Here is a 19226-nt window from a genome sequence, read left to right as displayed (position 1 = left end):
CATTGTGTAAACCATTTACAAATCAGAAGACTTGCTTTAATTTAATTGGTCTGAATCACTGTACTACCCCTAGCTAAGCTTAGAAGCTGTGTAATGCGGCGATGCTATGGCGTAAAGGGAAGTCTGCCTTAAAAAGCAGGCTAGAAGTAAAAAAGTGAGTCATTGTGAACCTCATTTGCATATCTCACTCAGAATCCTTTGCTGCATTGGAAACAGTGTAATCAGAGAGTTTCTAGGGTAAAAGCAAGTCTTCTGACTTGTCTAGATTTGTAAATGGTTTACACAATAAGTTATTTTCTCTCTCTCTCTCTTTCTCTCTTTATATATATATATATACATATGTATATATATATATATATATATATATATATATATATATATATATATATATATATATATATAAAATAATATTTAAAAAGTAAAAAAAAAATAAGTGAAAAAAGAGAATCCCTTTATCTTTTTTCTTCCCCCTTCCCTCTATCTTTATATACTGTATGTATCCTGTGTTGCACTCTTCCTCTGTTCCCTCTAAAAATGACAATGAAGTATTAAAACATTTTATTTTACACTTTTTCACTATAGTTAAAAAGAAATAGGACAAAGATGAAAAATTACACATGATTTTATATATATATATATATATATATATATATATATATATATATATATATATACTGTATATACTGTATATATATATATAAAACCTTGAGTATACATCATCATATCTTACAAGGGTACAATTTTCATTTAATATATAGAGAAGTAATAAATGGATACAAGCTCCTTCTATAAGTTTTTTTTTAATGTATTTTTGATTATAATGAAACACATATTAAAGATTTAAAACAAATTTTAATTTAGTACTCTTTGCCTTATCTGGGTATTATTATTATATATTTTATATCTATGTAAGTCGTAAATCTAATTTACTGTATCTGTATTATTTAATTAATAAACTGAATATTACTATTTTCTAATAATATTTATTTATTTTATTTTATTTTTTTAGAAATAACAATTCAATTTTTTTTAGCATTATTTTTTTTTTATTATTATCGGTTATTTGTAGAGCGCCAACAGATTCCGCAACATATATGATGACATTGATATCTTAGCTATGTTTTTTTTAAATATTTTAATCCAGGCTTTGTATTCAAGGTTATATTCTATCTCTCGCACATTGAGTCACATATGAGGACAAATGGTTGTTATCTCTCATGTCATGTGCCCTGTATAATGTTCCTTTAACATATCTACCCACTAGACACAACATTTGTTTGAATAATATAAATGGTTGTATGGATTGAGCTCGGAGTTTGTTGCCCAGAAATAGTATAAATGGACACACTAAAACAGTTATTCAAACGTGCCATCACCTGTTTCTAATGAGTACTCAATTTGTAAGCAGTGTTGTAAAACGATATTGCTCTTAAAGAATCTGCTTCAAAAGCATCTTTTCTTAATGTTATTTTTTGCACTATACCCCCATGAACTCAGCAGTACTTAATATATCTGGGGGGGTGGTGCTGACAGAAGGGTTTCCAGGTTATTAGAAAACTGTATCCCTGTTTTTAAAAGTATTGTATAAAATAGGGTATGACTCATTAACTTACAGTGGTTTGGTATCCAAAAATAGACATGTGTAATTTTGTTCGGTTCGATTCGGAAATTCGGCAAATTCGGAGATTCGGATCGAACCGAATTTCCGAATTAAAATACTGCCGAATTTACTGAATAAATCCGAATTAGTTCGGATTTATTCGGTAAATTCGGATGGACATGGATTACACTAGTATTGTACAGTATATTAGGTTATATCACTCTGCTATGGGTTACACCTAATATACAGTACATAATACTAGTCTAATACACAGCACACATACCGAAATTCCGAATTTCCGAACCGAATCCAGACTAATTTTTTCGAATCCAATTGAATCCGAAATGAATTCATTCAAAGTTTTCCGAATTCGAATCGATCCGAAACGAAATTCGAAAACCTCTGAATCGATCCGAACCGAAACAAATTTTTCGATCATGCACATATCTATCCAAAAAAGAACTAGTTTTGAACTATTCAAAAACTGGGGCATCAATAGATATTTTAATATAGATATTATATCCAGGAATTCCTACACCTCCTGTTTTCTCACGGTTAAATATTAGACCCTAGGTTTAATTTGTCCACATATAAAGTTATATATGGTTCATTGAACATCTAGGCAAGATTTAGTACACATAGGAATAGATTACAAGTTTACAGTGCTAGGATTAGTACGCAAATTAATGTTATAAGTCAATGGTAAAGAAGAATTACCAGAGAATGTTTAGTGCAGCTGACATCCCTTTAGCGTGCCCTAAACATCGCTAATGCTACAAGTTGAATGTTATGTGTTGCACTTGAGCGTGATTTGAGACATGAAATAAAGGGTTAGGGCTACAATACAAATATAACAACATACATTAAACATATCAAAATTAAGTATAATGATACATATTATATATACAATATATGTTTATTATTGAAATATATGTATTAAAAGTGTTTTATGTTGAAATGTTTTTATTGAACAGTATTTGTCATACATGAATATTCATACAGTGGCAAGATATTCATTCAAAGACAAAACCAAAAACAATACAAAAAGAACAAATAAGAAAACATAATAAAAACAAAAATGAAAATATTACAGGAATGCAGAATGTTCGAGTCAATAGAAATTCACACATGTCTAACAGTTTAAATGGGAGTGTACTTATTTGAGTTCCATGGGTTTTGAGGATATGGAGTGTTGACAAAGAGCAAAAAATCAAATGTTTATGTGGAAGTATGAGTGACGCTAGGCCCCCCTTTCAATATCCAATAAAACCATATTCTGTCTACTGTTTCTTTGTTCTCTAGAATCCCTGCTGCGGATTCATACATAGAATGTGTTGTCTTAATTTTATTTAGCACCTCCTGCCAAGTCAGGGATCCAGTTTTCCAGTGTCTAGCTATACAAGATCTTGTAACCGTGCACACGATCTTTATGAATGTATTAATTGGTTTATTAAAATTGGGAATTTGAACGTGTAATAGAGCCTGCGCCTGTGTGAGTCGAATATTTGCATCTAGAATGTTACTTATCAAGAAAGAGAGGTTGTCCCATATTTGTCTGATTTTGTCACATTCCCACCATAGGTGTGAGTATGTTCCCAGGGTGTCACATCCCCTATAGCACAGTCTGTTCCCTGTAGGGGACATATGTGCTGTCTGTAGTGGAGTCAGGTACCATCTATAGGCGGTCTTGAGTGTGTTTTCCCTGAGGTCAGCGTTTATTAGTCCTTTATCAGTCTCTTTAAAGATGTTGACCCAGTCCTGCATGTCTAACTCCATTTCTAGATCTCTTTCCCAGTTTAATATCAGCTGAGATTTTACTAGAGCCTGTGATGATTGTATAGCTGAGTATAGTCTTGAGATAGTGTGTTTCGTTCTATGTGGGGCTTTACATATGACCTCTAGTATTGTAATGTTCTGGGTTGTGTATATTTTGTTAAATTCTCTAAGGGCGGATACTATTTGAAGGTATTGGAACCAGTTCACCATTAGGGGTGTAATTTTATCCTGTATTTGCTGGAATGTTAAGATTTTGTTATTACTTATTAGATCAGCTGCTCTGTAAAGTCCCTTATTGCGCCATTTGTCTATTGGTGGGCGATGTTCTTGAGATAATAAATATCTAATTGGCATGTTTCTAGATTGTGTTGGTCTTAATTTAGTTGATTTGGCTACCTTGTTCCATGATACCATTGTGGAGTCTAAAGTAGGGGATCTGAACTGCGTCTTGGTGGGTATATGCGGCCTCTCTTCCCAAAGGATATCTGCTGGAAGATTCCAGCCTCCCATTTCAGCTTCGAGAGTCGGCCAGATAGTCTCTATGTTGGGATTATCTAGAAGTGCTGTTTGACCTAGCCTCGCCGCCTTGTAATAGGCAACGAGATTAGGGGCCCCTACTCCTCCCAGTGATCTATATCTTGTCAAGCAGGAGATAGGAATTCTAGGGTATTTTTTCCCTCTGATAAACCTAATAAGGTCTGACTGAACCTGTGTTAGCTCTGGGATTGGAATTTTAACTGGTAGAGCTCTAAAAAGGTACAATAAGCGTGGCAGGATATTCATTTTAACCGCAGATTGTCTCCCATACCAAGAGAAGGAGTATTGTGACCATTTCTGGAGATCTTGTCTGATCTCTCTGTATAACGGTGAGTAGTTAAATTTATATAATTGGGGGGGGGCGGAGCCAGCAGCGAAGCAGTGCAGTCGCACATCTCAGGAGCTCCAACGATACTATCTATAAAGTTTAACTATAAGGACTGCTCCAACCCAAATATTGGTCCCTAAGCAAATATTGTTTGACCTGGGAGATCTGCGCATCTAATCCGTGAGAAGATTACACTAAATGGACAAGCCCCGGTGATTCCGGAACACAAATAACTGATAGGCAGCTCCGTGGTCAGCCATCTTGGGCCCACCGCTACTGTGCTTTTAGCAAGCTGTCTGCCTTCTATTATTAGCAACTATGTCGTCTGGAGATCAAATATTAAAGGAGATGTACCTCTTTCTGGATGTGTGCAGGGACATGTTTAATCGCTTATCTACCTCATCGCCCCACCAAATAGATAGTAAGTTTGCAGCCCATATTACCCACATGCCCGCTGACATGGCTGCTTTTGGGGGTGGTGGCGCTTCGGGGCCCCGGCGCTCCTCGCCTCCTGAGCATGCTGTGATGAGAACGCAATCAGGGACTGCAGCGCCTTATCTGCCCTGGAAGGATCCCGTGAGCGAGATTCCCCATACAGGATGCCCGACATCCTCAGGCAACTCAGCTTCTGCCTACATGCCGCCAACCGGGAGGAGATGCTCTAGTCCAGCACAACAGATATCTCTTGCAGTGTCCGATGGGTGCGAATGGGGACTACTACCGACAACTAAAAAGATCATGTATGCAGTTACCTTGCCGCTCACAGAAGGCTATCTACTTGTCGCTGCAACAGCAGAGAGCTATACAGGGCCTTCATTAGGCCTGGAGTTGGCGATCCCCAAAGTTCTGTTGCGGAGCCCGGAGCTGTCAGTGATGACAGGCCTCTCCCCACAAGATACGGGACATTATCAGTCATGGCGAGAAGGTGTGGGTTGAGACCGAACAGCTGGTGAGATTCTGTGTCACTACAGCACTGAACGTTACCTTTACATCTCCTTTTAGAAAACTGTCTAATTGTATTCCCAGGTCTTTACAGCTGACTCACAATATTGGCTTCTATTTCCCAAAATTCACTAATGGACTTCCAATGCTTACTGGACTTCCAATGCTTATGGCCTTATGGCTATATGCTGACCAATCAATGAAACTTTTTCTTTGGCTGCTGATACCGGGAACTTTCTCACTGCAGTTTTTCTCAAGGATCTCTATAGTTGTATTTTACCAGGTTTTTATTTTCTCTTTTTGTAATTGGCTTATATTAGGCACTGGACGTTAAGCTTTATTGTCATACCTTGATTATATGTCTTGCTATGTCTACTATACTTCTAGCCACCCTATTGTCTAGCTCCTAAATTAGCACTGCAATGTAGGTGTTCTCATGTTTATATCTGTATGACTGTATACCGCACTTTTCAATTTTTCATTGCGTTGTCTAGATGATGTGGCTTAGTCACAAAACAAGTATGTTTGCACTGTTCTATTTTTCTTGACTGTGTTTCTGTTAAAATTTGCACAGGGCATTTCTTTAGGCAGCCTGCCTCCTTTTATAGATGATTGCTGAAACAGTTGGGATTACGCTTGAATTACACGCTCATTTTTTCCTATACTCTCACTAACACCGACTAGAATCTATCTGGGGAGCCGCCGCTGTTTATGTTTAATGGTTTTGTTCCCTTACTATCAAGATGCCCCCCTAGCAGGGTTATCATTTAAAGTATATAGCGTGAGTCACCTGTTCTCACACCAACCCAAGTTACAAGGTCCCCTAACATTTTAGAAACAGTTTTTTCTTAGATAAGTAGGTTTTGTATTCTGAAGGTCCCAGCCCAACTTGCACAGCCCATTTCTGTTTAAGCCTACAGCTTGCCTACTTACTAATTACCTTAGGTATCCAGTCATACTACTCTACAATATGTTATGCTGGCAAAATGTCTTTCTAGTTGCGCCAACATATGGCATAAACCCTTGAGGACTGCCCTATTTATCTACAGTTGATACCCTACAATTCAACAGTCTCCTGCGCTATATATATTTACTAATAGTATTCAACCCACCACCTCCCCCCCCCCCCACTGTATATAATATGCCTCCTAATCCAGGGGGATTAACTATGTGGCTTATCTTGCCCATGCCACGCAATCAATACCACCCTAACACTCTTCTTTACATATTACCACAGAGATGGCTCTAATCACTACATATTCTTCAGCAGGTCTGATTATCATAACTTTTCAGTAGAATCTCTGATTGTTTGCTTCAACATGCTATTTCCATCTGGGAATAATACCTTTGCTGTGGTTATCACTTGGTATGCTAATTATCATCCTAAACAGGTCCAATAGTGGCCTATTGCATTACAGTACTATAAAAATTAAAAACGAGGTTTACAAGATGTGGTCCATGAGCGGCCTATTCATCTCCAGATACCTTCTATAAATAAGTATTGTCACTCCAACATCTGAGGTCCAAATGTGGCCTCCTTAATTCATTTTAGAGGGTTTATAAGTAGAATAATATCCACCATTAATGATGAGCACCGCATTTTCTCTTCTAACCTGTATCGAGCAATACTACTTATCCAAAGATTACTGTTACTTTAATATAATGTACGCATAGTCTCCTAACTGTACTGCATACATATGTTGTATTTTTTCTTTGTTTGCTCATCGTATATTTTTTTGAGTGTATGTTTGTATTTAAACCTCAATAAAATATTTGGAAAAAAAAAAAATTTTTTTATATAATTGGTTGAATTGGGTTGTTAAGTTTATGCCTAAATATTTAATAGTTTGTTTAGCCCATTTCATGGTGAAGTTTAATTCAATCAGTTTTTGTGTATGGGGTGGGAGCATAATAGGAAGGGCTTCACATTTTTCTAGGTTAATTTTGTAACCCGAAATAAATGAAAACTTATCTAGAAGTTGGTATAGATTCGGAAGGGAGAGCAATGGTTTGGTGATTGTAAGTAAGATGTCATCTGCAAATAACATCAATTTATACTCAGTGGATCTAGGTTTGAATCCCGATATGTCTGGTGAGTTTCTAATTTGTGCTGCCAGGGGTTCTATGCAGAGGGCAAATAGAAGGGGTGACAAAGGGCACCCCTGTCTCGTTCCATTTAGAATGGGGAAGATTTTGGATTTGTAGCCTGCTGCTGTAACTTGCGCTGAGGGGTTTGAGTATACCTTCTCTATTGCATTTACAAAAGAGCCTCTAAATCCCATATTATGAAGCACCTGTAGTAGGTATTTCCAATCTATTCTATCAAACGCCTTCTCCGCATCCAGTGATAGGAGCAGAGAAGGCGTTTTGGATTCGGATAGATAGTGAATGGAGTCTATAATTCATCTGATACTGTCTGGGGCTTCCTTATCCTTTATGAAACCGACTTGATCGGGGTGTACCAAGTGGGGCAGTATGGGTTTAAGACGGTTGGCCAGAATCTTAGTGAATATTTTGAGATCCTGATTTATAAGTGAAATGGGACGATAACTTTAGCAATATTTTGGATTTTTACCTGGTTTAGGAATTCCTACAATCTTAGCCATTAACATTTCAGGTGGAATGGAACGGCCCTCTAGGATGTGGTTGCATAATTTAGTTAATTGGGGGATCAATATAGGTTTAAATAATTTGTAGTATTCTCCTGAGAACCCATCTGGGCCAGGGGCTTTTCCTTTCTTAAGATCTTTTATAGCTAGTGAAACCTCCATCGGGGTTACCCGGGCGTTGAGTAACTTCCTATCAGTTTCCGATATTTTATTCAGGTCAGCGTCTGTGAGAAAGTCTGTAGTGGCAGAATCAGTTTGTGGTGTGTGTGTCACCTTCTTGCCGTCATATAGGTTCCCATAGAATTCTGCAGAAGTATCAACAATCTCTTGGGGATGGGATACTGATATGCCTTGTGAATTGATTATGCTTGGAATGGCAGAGGCTTTGCATCGTTCGTGAATTTTATGGGCTAGGAATTTATCGGGTTTGTTAGCAAATACATAATATTGTGTCTTAAGTTTCACGATTGCCTTAACTGCCATAGAGTTTAGAATGTCATTTAAATTATCTCTTTTCTTGGAGAGTTGTTTTAGAACAGATGCGTTTCGGGTAAGTTTGTGCTGTGTTTCTAGTTTTTTTATTTCATTTTGAAGCTGGGATATCAGAGTGTTATTGTGGTGTAAGGAGCGGGATTTAGTCTGGATCAGGAGGCCCCTAATGTAGGCTTTATGTGCTGCCCAAGCATGTAGTGGGTTATCAGTAGTGTCGCTATTAATATTCCAAAATTCGGCCAATTGCTCACCTATTTTGTCTAAGGTAGGTTTATTTCTAAGTGAGGTCGAGTCAAAGGTCCAGGTTCTAGATCTTTTAGGATCCTGAACCCCAGTCAATTGAATGGAAATGAGAGAGTGATCAGACCAGGTACAGGGGTGTATTTCCGATGATAGGATTAGTGGGAGTAGAATTTGGCTGACAAATATATAATCTATTCTCGTGTAGGTTTTGTGTGCCACCGAGTAGAATGTGGTGTCATTGGTTTCCCCATATAAAAATTTCCAGGTGTCTGTGAGTGTATGGGGAGTGAGTGCTTCTTGTATGGATTTGAGCATCCTATTATGTCTATTTTGCTTATTGCTCAGCTTTGAGTTCGACGCAGGGGCAATAGATTTCAAGTTGATATTGAAATCTCCGGCTAATATTATCCTATATTGGGACCAATTCGTTAGCAGGTGCGATATGTTTTTAAAGAAGGTGTGCTGATTGTCATTTGGGGCATATATGTTACAAAGAATAATATCAGAGCCATCTAATTGTCCCTTTACAACAAGATATCTGCCTTCAGGGTCCGCTAGGGTGTACTCATGTGTGAATTGTAGCGATGAGTGTATGAGTATGGATACCCCCTTTTTTTCGTTTCCGTGGTAGCGTGGTAATGTAGCGGAAAGGCTCTAGACCAGTATTTAGGAATATTTGAGTGTGTTAAATGAGTCTCTTATAGAAATAGAACGGTAGCATGGAGTCTGAGATAATGAGCCATATCAACCCTACGTTTGACGTCGGAATTTAATCCTCTCACATTATGAGAGATTAGGTGTATCTTAGTCATCTAAAATATCTATTGTCAACCTAGTAATGGCTCTTAAATAATAGCACAGTGTCACTCTTGTATGAAGTTTTATAGTGTTTCCACTTCTCCGCCCCCGTCCCCCCATCCTGCACTCCCAGACAGAATATGACTCAATACCATAATGCATTGTTAGTAAAATAAAGAAAAAAAAGAAAAATGCAAGAAACAACAATAAACAGTGTAAGTATAGGAGAAAAGATAAAAATACATTAACTATATCTCTCCGGTAGAGAGAGAAAACAACTCTCATAACTTTCGTTCTTAAAGGAGCGGTATTAAAAAAATATATCTAGATTTGTAAACAGTGGATTTAACAGTTAACAAACAAATATTGCGGTCTGCAAGCTCTAACATAACTGGTGAGTCAGCGCCTGCTATACATTACCCTTTCTTGAACATTTTCACTATGGAGTATGGGTTGTAAAGTCATGAACCATACTTATAAGTTCAACGTCATTTTTCAATTCTAGAGCATCTCTTTAAATCTTGGCAGCAAAAGTAATTTGTTTTTCAGTTTTCTTTTGTTGATAGATTGCCATTTAAGCTGTTTAGTATTTCGCTGGGAAATCTGAAGGTTCCTACTTTGTGCAGGAGAAGTGTCCGTTGAGACAGATGGCGGGTCTAACCCCAGCAGCTTACATATATTGGGTATTTCTTCTTCCTCTTTCAGAGTCAGCGTTTTACCATCTCTAATGATATGTAACGCAAATGGAAATCCCCAGCGATACTGGATTTGGTGTTTTCGTAACATAGTTGTGAGTGGTCGAAGTTGAGATCTTCTTTGTAAAGTCCTTAAACTGAGATCTTGAAAGAACTGAACAATTGTTCCTTGAAATTTGAAAGTTGGGTTTTGTCTGGATGCAGATAAGATTTTTTCTTTCTCTTGGAAGACTAGTAGTTTTGCAATGACATCCCTGGGAGGATCATTATCTTTAGGCCTTGCCCTGAGAGCTCTGTGAGCTCTTTCAATGTGATATGCGGATTCCTCTTTGTCTCCAGTAATGGCTCTGAATAATTGTTGCAAGTATGAGTGGAGATCCTTGTTCAAGATGGATTCTGGTATGCCCTTCATCCTAATGTTATTTCGCCGTCCCCTGTTTTCGAGGTCCTCGATTTTATCTTGGAGCTCGATGATAGATTGCTGCTGGGAGTTAACAACTTCAGACATTGAGGTAAAATCTTCAGTGATCGCTTCTCTATGCTCCTCCAAATTTTCAATTCTGCCTCCCATTTCGGCAATATCTGATTTTATATCAGTGAGGCTGTCAGTGACAGCAGTGTGCATAGAGTCTATGTTTTCCCATAGGCGTTCAAAGTTTGTCGAGATGTCTTGTTTTGATACCAGAAGGCGTAGGTCTGCTCTTGTAACTGGGGTATGATCTCCTTCAGTGTTGATAGAGTCTGTGTCCTGTTCAGAATCTCCTTCTTCCTCTCTGATGTTTTCGTTTAAAAATGTATTAATCTTTGCAGGCTTGAAATATGGGTTTATAGTCTGTGATTTGGAAGCTTTGTCTGCTTTGGTCAGCTTTTTAGATGCCATGGTATATGGCTTTAACTGTAGATATGTTTTATTGTATAATATTTGCAGCTTCAACTATGTGTTTATCCTTTTGAGATGGTTCAGAAAAATACAGGTCTGCTAAGGTGTCATATGATGAGGTCTCTTAATACTTTATGAGGGAGCACTCTGGCATAGTATTTCTGTGTTCAGCAGCTGTTTTTATTGGCTGTTATATAAGCAGGGGACTCTTACTATGAGAATAATGTCTATGTTCTCAGTATTGCCAGTTTAGGTCTCCTAACCACATAAAATCTGTGAGCATTTTTTATATATGCCCCTCCATCTGTATTCCTCTATTTTATATGACTGTTATGTTTGTTACTGAAAGGTAGGCGCTTATGAAATAAGACCTGCGTCAGACCGCCATTTGCTGCCAGTGACTGTTATCTGTGCACGCTGCGCCTCAGCCCCCAAGCAGATCGGGACATGTCTGACACTCACCAAGTGTGTTCCGCTTCTGTTACTATGTCCGTACGCTTAAGGTTTAATGTCTGCGTCCCCTCAGGTAAGTCCCTGCATCGCCACTTCTGCAGCTCTTATATTAGTGCAGCGCGGGAGTAGACAGATAGGCCTCACTTATCCGGACCTATGTCCGTGAACGGCAGTTGCTTTTTGCAGTGAATCAGCCCATAAATATCACGGGTTATATCTCTGACTGATGTAGTGAAGTCTGGATCTCAGGATCGCTGTCTGTTTTATGTGTTTAGCTCCTGGAGCTCAGAGATTAAGCTGCCATCTCTGAGCACAGTCAGGCTCCACCCCCATAAAAAGTGTTTTAAAGGGACATGTTATATGTCAAGGTGAATGACTAGGAAGGGTTCAAAGGTATATATATATATATATATATATATATATATATATATATATATATATGTGTGTGTGTATATATATTTGTATACATTTGTATGTGTATGTATATATTTGTATATATGTGTTTATATGTGCCCTTCCCAGTCAAACACCTTGACATATAACATATCCCTTTAAAACAAAGTGAATATAATTTTTTAATCGAAATACTTTAAATAAAGTGATGTATATTAGTTCCAATGAAGAATACATTATTTTTGTGTCCGCTGCTTCAAAGTTAGTTAAATCCTGAATATTACTCAAAAGAAAACATAAGTCTAGATAACAAATGGCGCATTGAAGTTAGAGCACAGGCGATATAGCAATATCACGCTCACATTAAAGGGACAGTCTACACCAGAATTTTATTTTTTAAAAAGATAGATAATCCCTTTATTACCCATTCCCTAGTTTTGCATAACCAACACAGTTATATTAATATACCTTTTACCTCTGTGATTACCTTGTATCTAAAGCCTCTGCAAACTGCCCCCTTATTTCAGAGCTGGCTCACTGGAACTCAACGTGCATGAGCACAGTGTTATCTATATGACACACATGAACTAACACCCTCTAGTGGGGAAAAACTGTCAAAATGCCCTAAGGAAAAGAGGCAGCCTTTAAGGGCTTAGAAATTAGCATATGAACCTACTAGGTTTAGCTTTCAACTAAGAATACAAAGAGAACAAAGCAAAATTGATGATAAAAGTAAATTGGAAAATTGTTTAAAATTACATTCTCTATCTGAATCATGAATAATTTATTTTGAACTAGACTGCCCTTTTAACTTTGGAATGTATTACAAGTTGAAAGTAAACATGTTCGATTGAGCACAAAATAAATTAGCGTAGGTCGGGTTTGTGCAAGTGGAGACCTAGTGTAACAAGTAGGAGTTGAAAAAAATGTGCACCAAACACAGCACAAATACATTAGAATAAACGGTCACACTCATATATACACTATCTGATAACTAGGGTTGCACCGATACCGATACTAGTATCGGTACCGATACCAAGTACTTGCATGAGTACTTTTACTCGTGCAAATGCACCGATACTTAAACCGATACCTCAACTTACTACCCATATGCTATCTTGTGGTGTTTTTTTCAAACTGCATGATCCCATTTCATTTAAAGCTGGAGTGGAGACTAAACTAAAAATGGTTTACTACTGTTCTGCCAATACAAATTGCTCTTATTTGTATTATTGTAGGAGAGATCACTGTACTGCATTCAGACAAACCCCTGAAGTACTGGGCAGTTAATAAACTGTGATTTCCAGCTCTGGCTAAAATAGCCCAAAAATATCTTTCTGCCCCATGCAGTAGTGTGGAAAGTTGACCCTCCTTACTGATAGCAAAAACAGACTTATAGCTGAACATGCAGAGATGCTTCTGTTCTATTCCTTAAAAAGAACTTGCCACTAACTTTTGAAAAATTATTCTAATTGCTAGATTGCCTTTTATACTGCTAGTTCTCACCTTGCACAATTATGTTCAAAACATACTGTACTCTGAGTAACATCTTAGCTTATATAATTGCAGGAAGAGTACTCATAGGAAAAATTAAGGCCTAGATTTAGAGTTTGGCGTTAGCCGTGAAAACCAGCGTTAGGAGCCTAACGCTGGTTTTAGGCTAACTCCGGTATTTGGAGTCACTCAAAATAGGGTCTAACGCTCACTTTTCAGCCGCAACTTTTCCATACCGCACATCCCCTTACGTCAATTGCGTATCCTATCTTTTCAATGGGATCTTTCTAACTTCGGTATTTAGAGTCGTGTCTGAAGTGAGCTTTAGACATCTAACGACAAAACTCCAGCCGCAGGAAAAAAGTCAGTAGTTAAGAGCTTTCTGGGCTAACGCCGGTTCATAAAGCTCTTAACTACTGTACTCTAAAGTACACTAACACCCATAAACTACCTATGTACCCCTAAACTGAGGCCCCCCCACATCGCCGCCACTCGATTAAATTTTTTTAACCCCTAATCTGCCGACTGCCACCTACGTTATACTTATGTACCCCTAATCTGCTGCCCCTAACACCGCCGACCCCTGTATTATATTTTTTAACCCCTAATCTGCCCCCACAACGTCGCCGCCAGCTACCTACAATAATTAACCCCTAATCTGTCGACCGCAAAGCGCCGCCACCTACATTATAGCTATGTACCCCTAATCTGCTGCCCCTAACACCGCCGACCCCTATATTATATTTATTAACCCCTAATCTGCCCCCCACAACGTCGCCTCCACCTGCCTACACTTATTAACCCCTAATCTGCCGAGCGGACCGTACCGCTACTATAATAAAGTTATTAACCCCTATTCCGCCTCACTAACCCTATAATAAATAGTATTAACCCCTAATCTGCCCTCCCTAACATCGCCAACACCTAACTTCAATTATTAACCCCTAATCTGCCGACCGGAGCTCACCGCTATTCTAATAAATGTATTAACCCCTAAAGCTAAGTCTAACCCTAACACTAACACCCCCCTAAGTTAAATATAATTTTAATCTAACGAAATTAATTAACTCTTATTAAATAAATTATTCCTATTTAAAGCTAAATACTTACCTGTAAAATAAACCCTAATATAGCTACAATATAACGAATAATTACATTGTAGCTATTTTAGGATTAATATTTATTTTACAGGCAACTTTGTAATTATTTTAACCAGGTACAATAGCTATTTAATAGTTAAGAACTATTTAATAGCTAAAATAGTTAAAATAATTACAAATTTACCTGTAAAATAAATCCTAACCTAAGTTACAATTAAACCTAACACTACACTATCAATAAATTAATTAAATAAAATACCTATAATTATCTACAATTAAACCTACCACTACACTATCAATAAATAAATTAAATACAATACCTACAAATAACTACAATGAAATAAAATCTAAAGTACAAGAAATAAAAAAGAACTAAGTTACAAAAAATAAAAAAATATTTACAAACATAAGAAAACTATTACAACAATTTTAAACTAATTACACCGACTCTAAGCCCCCTAATAAAATAAAAAAGACCCCCAAAATAACAAAATGCCCTACCCTATTCTAAATTACTACATTTCAAAGCTCTTTTACCTTACCAGCCCTGAACAGGGCCCTTTGCGGGGCATGCCCCAAGAAATTCAGCTCTTTTGCCTGTAAAAAAAAAACATACAATACCCCCCCCAACATTACAACCCACCACCCACATACCCCTAATCTAACCCAAACCCCCCTTAAATAAACCTAACACTAAGCCCCTGAAGATCTTCCTACCTTGTCTTCACCCTACCAGGTTCACCGATCCGTCCTGAAGAGCTCTTCCGATGTCCTGATCCAAGCCCAAGCGGGGGGCTGAAGAGGTCCATGATCCCGCTGAAGTCTTCATCCAAGCGGGAGCTGAAGAGGTCCATGATCCGGATGAAGTCTTCTATCAACGGCATCTTCAATCTTCTTTCTTCCGGATCCATCTTGCAGACCTCCGACGCGGAACATCCTCTTCTCCCGACGCCTACTAGCCGAATGACGGTTCCTTTAAGGGACGTCATCCAAGATGGCGTCCCTCTAATTCCGATTGGCTGATAGGATTCTATCAGCCAATCGGAATTAAGGTAGGAATATTCTGATTGGCTGATGGAATCAGCCAATCAGAATCAAGATCAATCCGATTGGCTGATCCAATCAGCCAATCAGATTGAGCTCGCATTCTATTGGCTGATCGGAACAGCCAATAGAATGCAAGCTCAATCTGATTGGCTGATCGAATCAGCCAATCGGATTGAACTTGATTTTGATTGGCTGATGGAATCAGCCAATCAGAATCAAGATCAATCCGATTGGCTGATCCAATCAGCCAATCAGATTGAGCTCGCATTCTATTGGCTGATCGGAACAGCCAATAGAATGCAAGCTCAATCTGATTGGCTGATCGAATCAGCCAATCGGATTGAACTTGATTTTGATTGGCTGATGGAATCAGCCAATCAGAATAAAGATCAATCCGATTGGCTGATCCAATCAGCCAATCAGATTGAGCTCGCATTCTATTGGCTGATCGGAACAGCCAATAGAATGCAAGCTCAATCTGATTGGCTGATCGAATCAGCCAATCGGATTGAACTTGATTCTGATTGGCTGATTCCATCAGCCAATCAGAATATTCCTACCTTAATTCCGATTGGCTGATAGAATCCTATCAGCCAATCGGAATTAGAGGGACGCCATCTTGGATGACGTCCCTTAAAGGAACCGTCATTCGGCTAGTAGGCATCGGGAGAAGAGGATGTTCCGCGTCGGAGGTCTGCAAGATGGATCCGGAAGAAAGAAGATTGAAGATGCCGTTGATAGAAGACTTCATCCGGATCATGGAGCCATGATAAATCCCTTTTCGCTTGCGTGCGACAGTTAGTGCGCCACTCGTAATCTAGCCCAATATAAAGTTCACCGAAGTACCAATATATAAAAGTAATATTTAAGGAATAGCATCAACATATAAAAAATCATATATGATATTATAACTTTCATTCATAGCATATTAAGAGATTGCAATAATATGTAAAAAGACATATAAATATGGTAACGTGTACCACACAATTATTATACACATAACCATATATTGACAGACTAAATTGTATAAATAAGGAAAGGTCAACTAGTAAGTTCTAAAAAGTGTCAAAGCTTAAAACCTTTGTTCAAACCATTGGGTAAAAGTTCACGTGCAGATCCATTTCATCTGTATTCTACCAAGTGCATTGTCTACATCTCCACCTATCCAATGGGGTACTAATTTTCTAATACCTAAAAATTCCAAGTTTAAGTTTTTATTGTGAACTATGGTAAAATTACAAAATGAGTGTTTTCAAAAAAAAAAATCTTAATTAATATTATAAATATGTTTATTCATTCAGGTTTTTATTAAAAGTATTGTGCAACCTATATATCAAGATTACATGAACAGTGCAACAGATGATTTATTTTTTTGCTATTGCATGTAATTTATTGTTTAATTTGATATTCCTTTCTTCCATCATTAGAATATAAACTTTTTGTATACTTTTTGTTACATTGTTGACATCTGATAAACTCTCCTGAACACAATACACAGTTGTTCATCTAATATTTCTTTTAAAACTAGGTCCCTCAAAAAAAACCTTCAATGTTTATTAATTATATTTTTAAACTGTTCACTTTGTGATTATGTCCAATTACTATTGGACCTTATAGTATTGTGTTCTTGTTTCTTTTCTCTTTTGGTTGATACTGTAATAATGATGACCTATCAAGTTCCTGTATTCCATTGATAGTCTCTAAAATATATTTGTTATAATGTTTTTCTATGAATCTTTTAGTATTGTATAAAATGAAATATTAATGTTCCACTTGTCTCAGTAAAACAGGACAACAAGCGTTTTTAATATTAATAAAATATCAGTATCCTCTGCTTGAGTTATTCCTGCCCTTGTCTCTTCTGCACTACAATAAACCAGACAATATTATTTCTTAGAAAGCCTACTGACATACCTACTGTTTTTCCTTTCAGGGAATGTACATTAAATCTACATATGATGGACTGCATGTGATCACAGGGACTACAGAACATGTAAGCTTAATTATTTCATGGTAATAAGATGTTTTTTTTGTGTTTGTGTTTTGTTTTAATTGTAAGGAATGTAAAATTAATTTTGATTTAAAATATATGCGACTTGAGATTTATTCATTCTGAGTTATTCTTTATGAAAATATTTTATATAAAATTTTTAGATATAGCAATGGTTCAAAGAGCAGAGTTTCTAATGGTCTTATCTCTTACTTAGATGATGTATAGTTTTGATGTTTTGATTCACAAATAAGTGTCTGTATTTCTCTAGGGTTTAAATGCTAATGGAACACATGGTTCTCAGTGTATAGAGTCTTGAGTGGAAAGCTAATCCTTTATCTAATTTAGTTTAAATGACTGATATGTTTTGCCAAACGCTGCAAGAGCCTATGTGATTCAAGGAAACAAAACTGATATGCAGTTTGCAAATTCCCTTTCGACATTCAGCTTTAATGAATTAAAAATGTATTTAAAGGGATTGTAAAGTCAAAATTAAAGTGTTCTAGTTCTCTTGGTATCTTTTGTTAATGAGAACTCCTAGGTGAGCTCAGGAATGTGCATGTGTCTTAAAGGGACAGTCTACATCAGAATTTTTATTGTTTTAAAAGATAGATAATCCCTTTATTACCCATTTCCCAGTTTTGCATAACCAACACAGTTATAATAATATACTTTTAACCTCTGTGATTATCATGGGCCCGATCCGATAAAAATCGGCGCCCGCAAAAGCTGGCGACGCCAATATTTGCGCTGGTTTGGTATCCTATATACGGCGTAACTTAGAAGTTACGCGTGTATATTTCTGGTGTCGCCCGTAGTTTTTTGGGCCATAGACAGGTATACCAAACCAGCGCAGTTTGGTATCCAATATACAGCGTAAGGACTTACGTGGCGAAAATGGAGAAATCTTACTCCATTTTCACCTTGTCACAAAAAGCAGCCGTAAGAAGCCTTACGCTGACTATTGGAGCCCCGTAACTACCTAAACTACCTGCTAAATAAACCTAACACCTAACGCATGCGCAATGTCTATCTACCTGTCAACCGCGATCCCCCGCCGCAATCCCTAATAAAGTTATTAACCCCTAAACCGCCGCTCCCGGACCCCGCCGCCATATACATAAACTAACCCCCTACTGTGAGCCCCTAAAACCGCCACCATCTAACTGATCTATCCCCTAATGTGAACCCCTAAAACCTCCACCATCTAACTGATCTATCCCCTAATCTGACCCCTTACACCGCCGCCACCTATATAAAAATTATTAACCCCTAATCTAATCCCCCTATACCGCCGCCAGCTATATTAATATTATTAACCCCTAATCTAATATCCCTAAAGTAATAAGCTCTATTACCAGCCCTTAAAAGGGCCTTTTGCGGGGCTTTGCCCCAAAGTAAACAGCTCTTTTGCCCTATAACCTGCCCTCCCTACACCGCCGCCACCTATATTAATAGTATTAACCCCTAATGTAAGCCCCTTACACCGCCGCCATCTATATTAAAATTATTAACCCCTAATTTAATCTACCTACCCCGCCGCCAGCTATATTATCTATATTAACCCTAAGTATATTATAGTTAATATAGTTATTACATTATATATATTAACTATATTAACCCTAATTATATTAGGGTTAATATAGTTAATATAGTTACTATAGTATTTATATTAACTATATTAACTCTATCTAACCCTAACACCCCTAGCTAAATTCTTATTAAATAAATCTAATTAATATTATAAACTAAAATATTCCTATTTAAATCTAAATACTTACCTATAAAATAAACCCTAAGATAGCTACAATATAATTAATAATTACATTGTAGCTATGTTAGGGTTTAT

At 37.4% G+C, this 19226-nt stretch overlaps 1 protein-coding gene across 1 annotated transcript in view; it reads left to right on the top strand.

Moving 5' to 3' along the window:
- LOC128660873 (connector enhancer of kinase suppressor of ras 2-like) overlaps positions 1-19226 on the top strand; it is a 957001-nt gene that overhangs the window by 381189 nt on the left and 556586 nt on the right. Inside the window, exon 7 of the mRNA XM_053714957.1 lies at positions 17321-17380. Coding sequence (XP_053570932.1) covers positions 17321-17380 — 60 coding nt within the window. The remainder of the gene's footprint in view (positions 1-17320; positions 17381-19226) is intronic.

This window comes from Bombina bombina, chromosome 1, assembly GCF_027579735.1.
Source record: "Bombina bombina isolate aBomBom1 chromosome 1, aBomBom1.pri, whole genome shotgun sequence".
In the NCBI taxonomy this organism is placed as follows: domain Eukaryota; kingdom Metazoa; phylum Chordata; class Amphibia; order Anura; family Bombinatoridae; genus Bombina; species Bombina bombina.
This window is presented reverse-complemented; position numbering and strand designations above follow the sequence as displayed.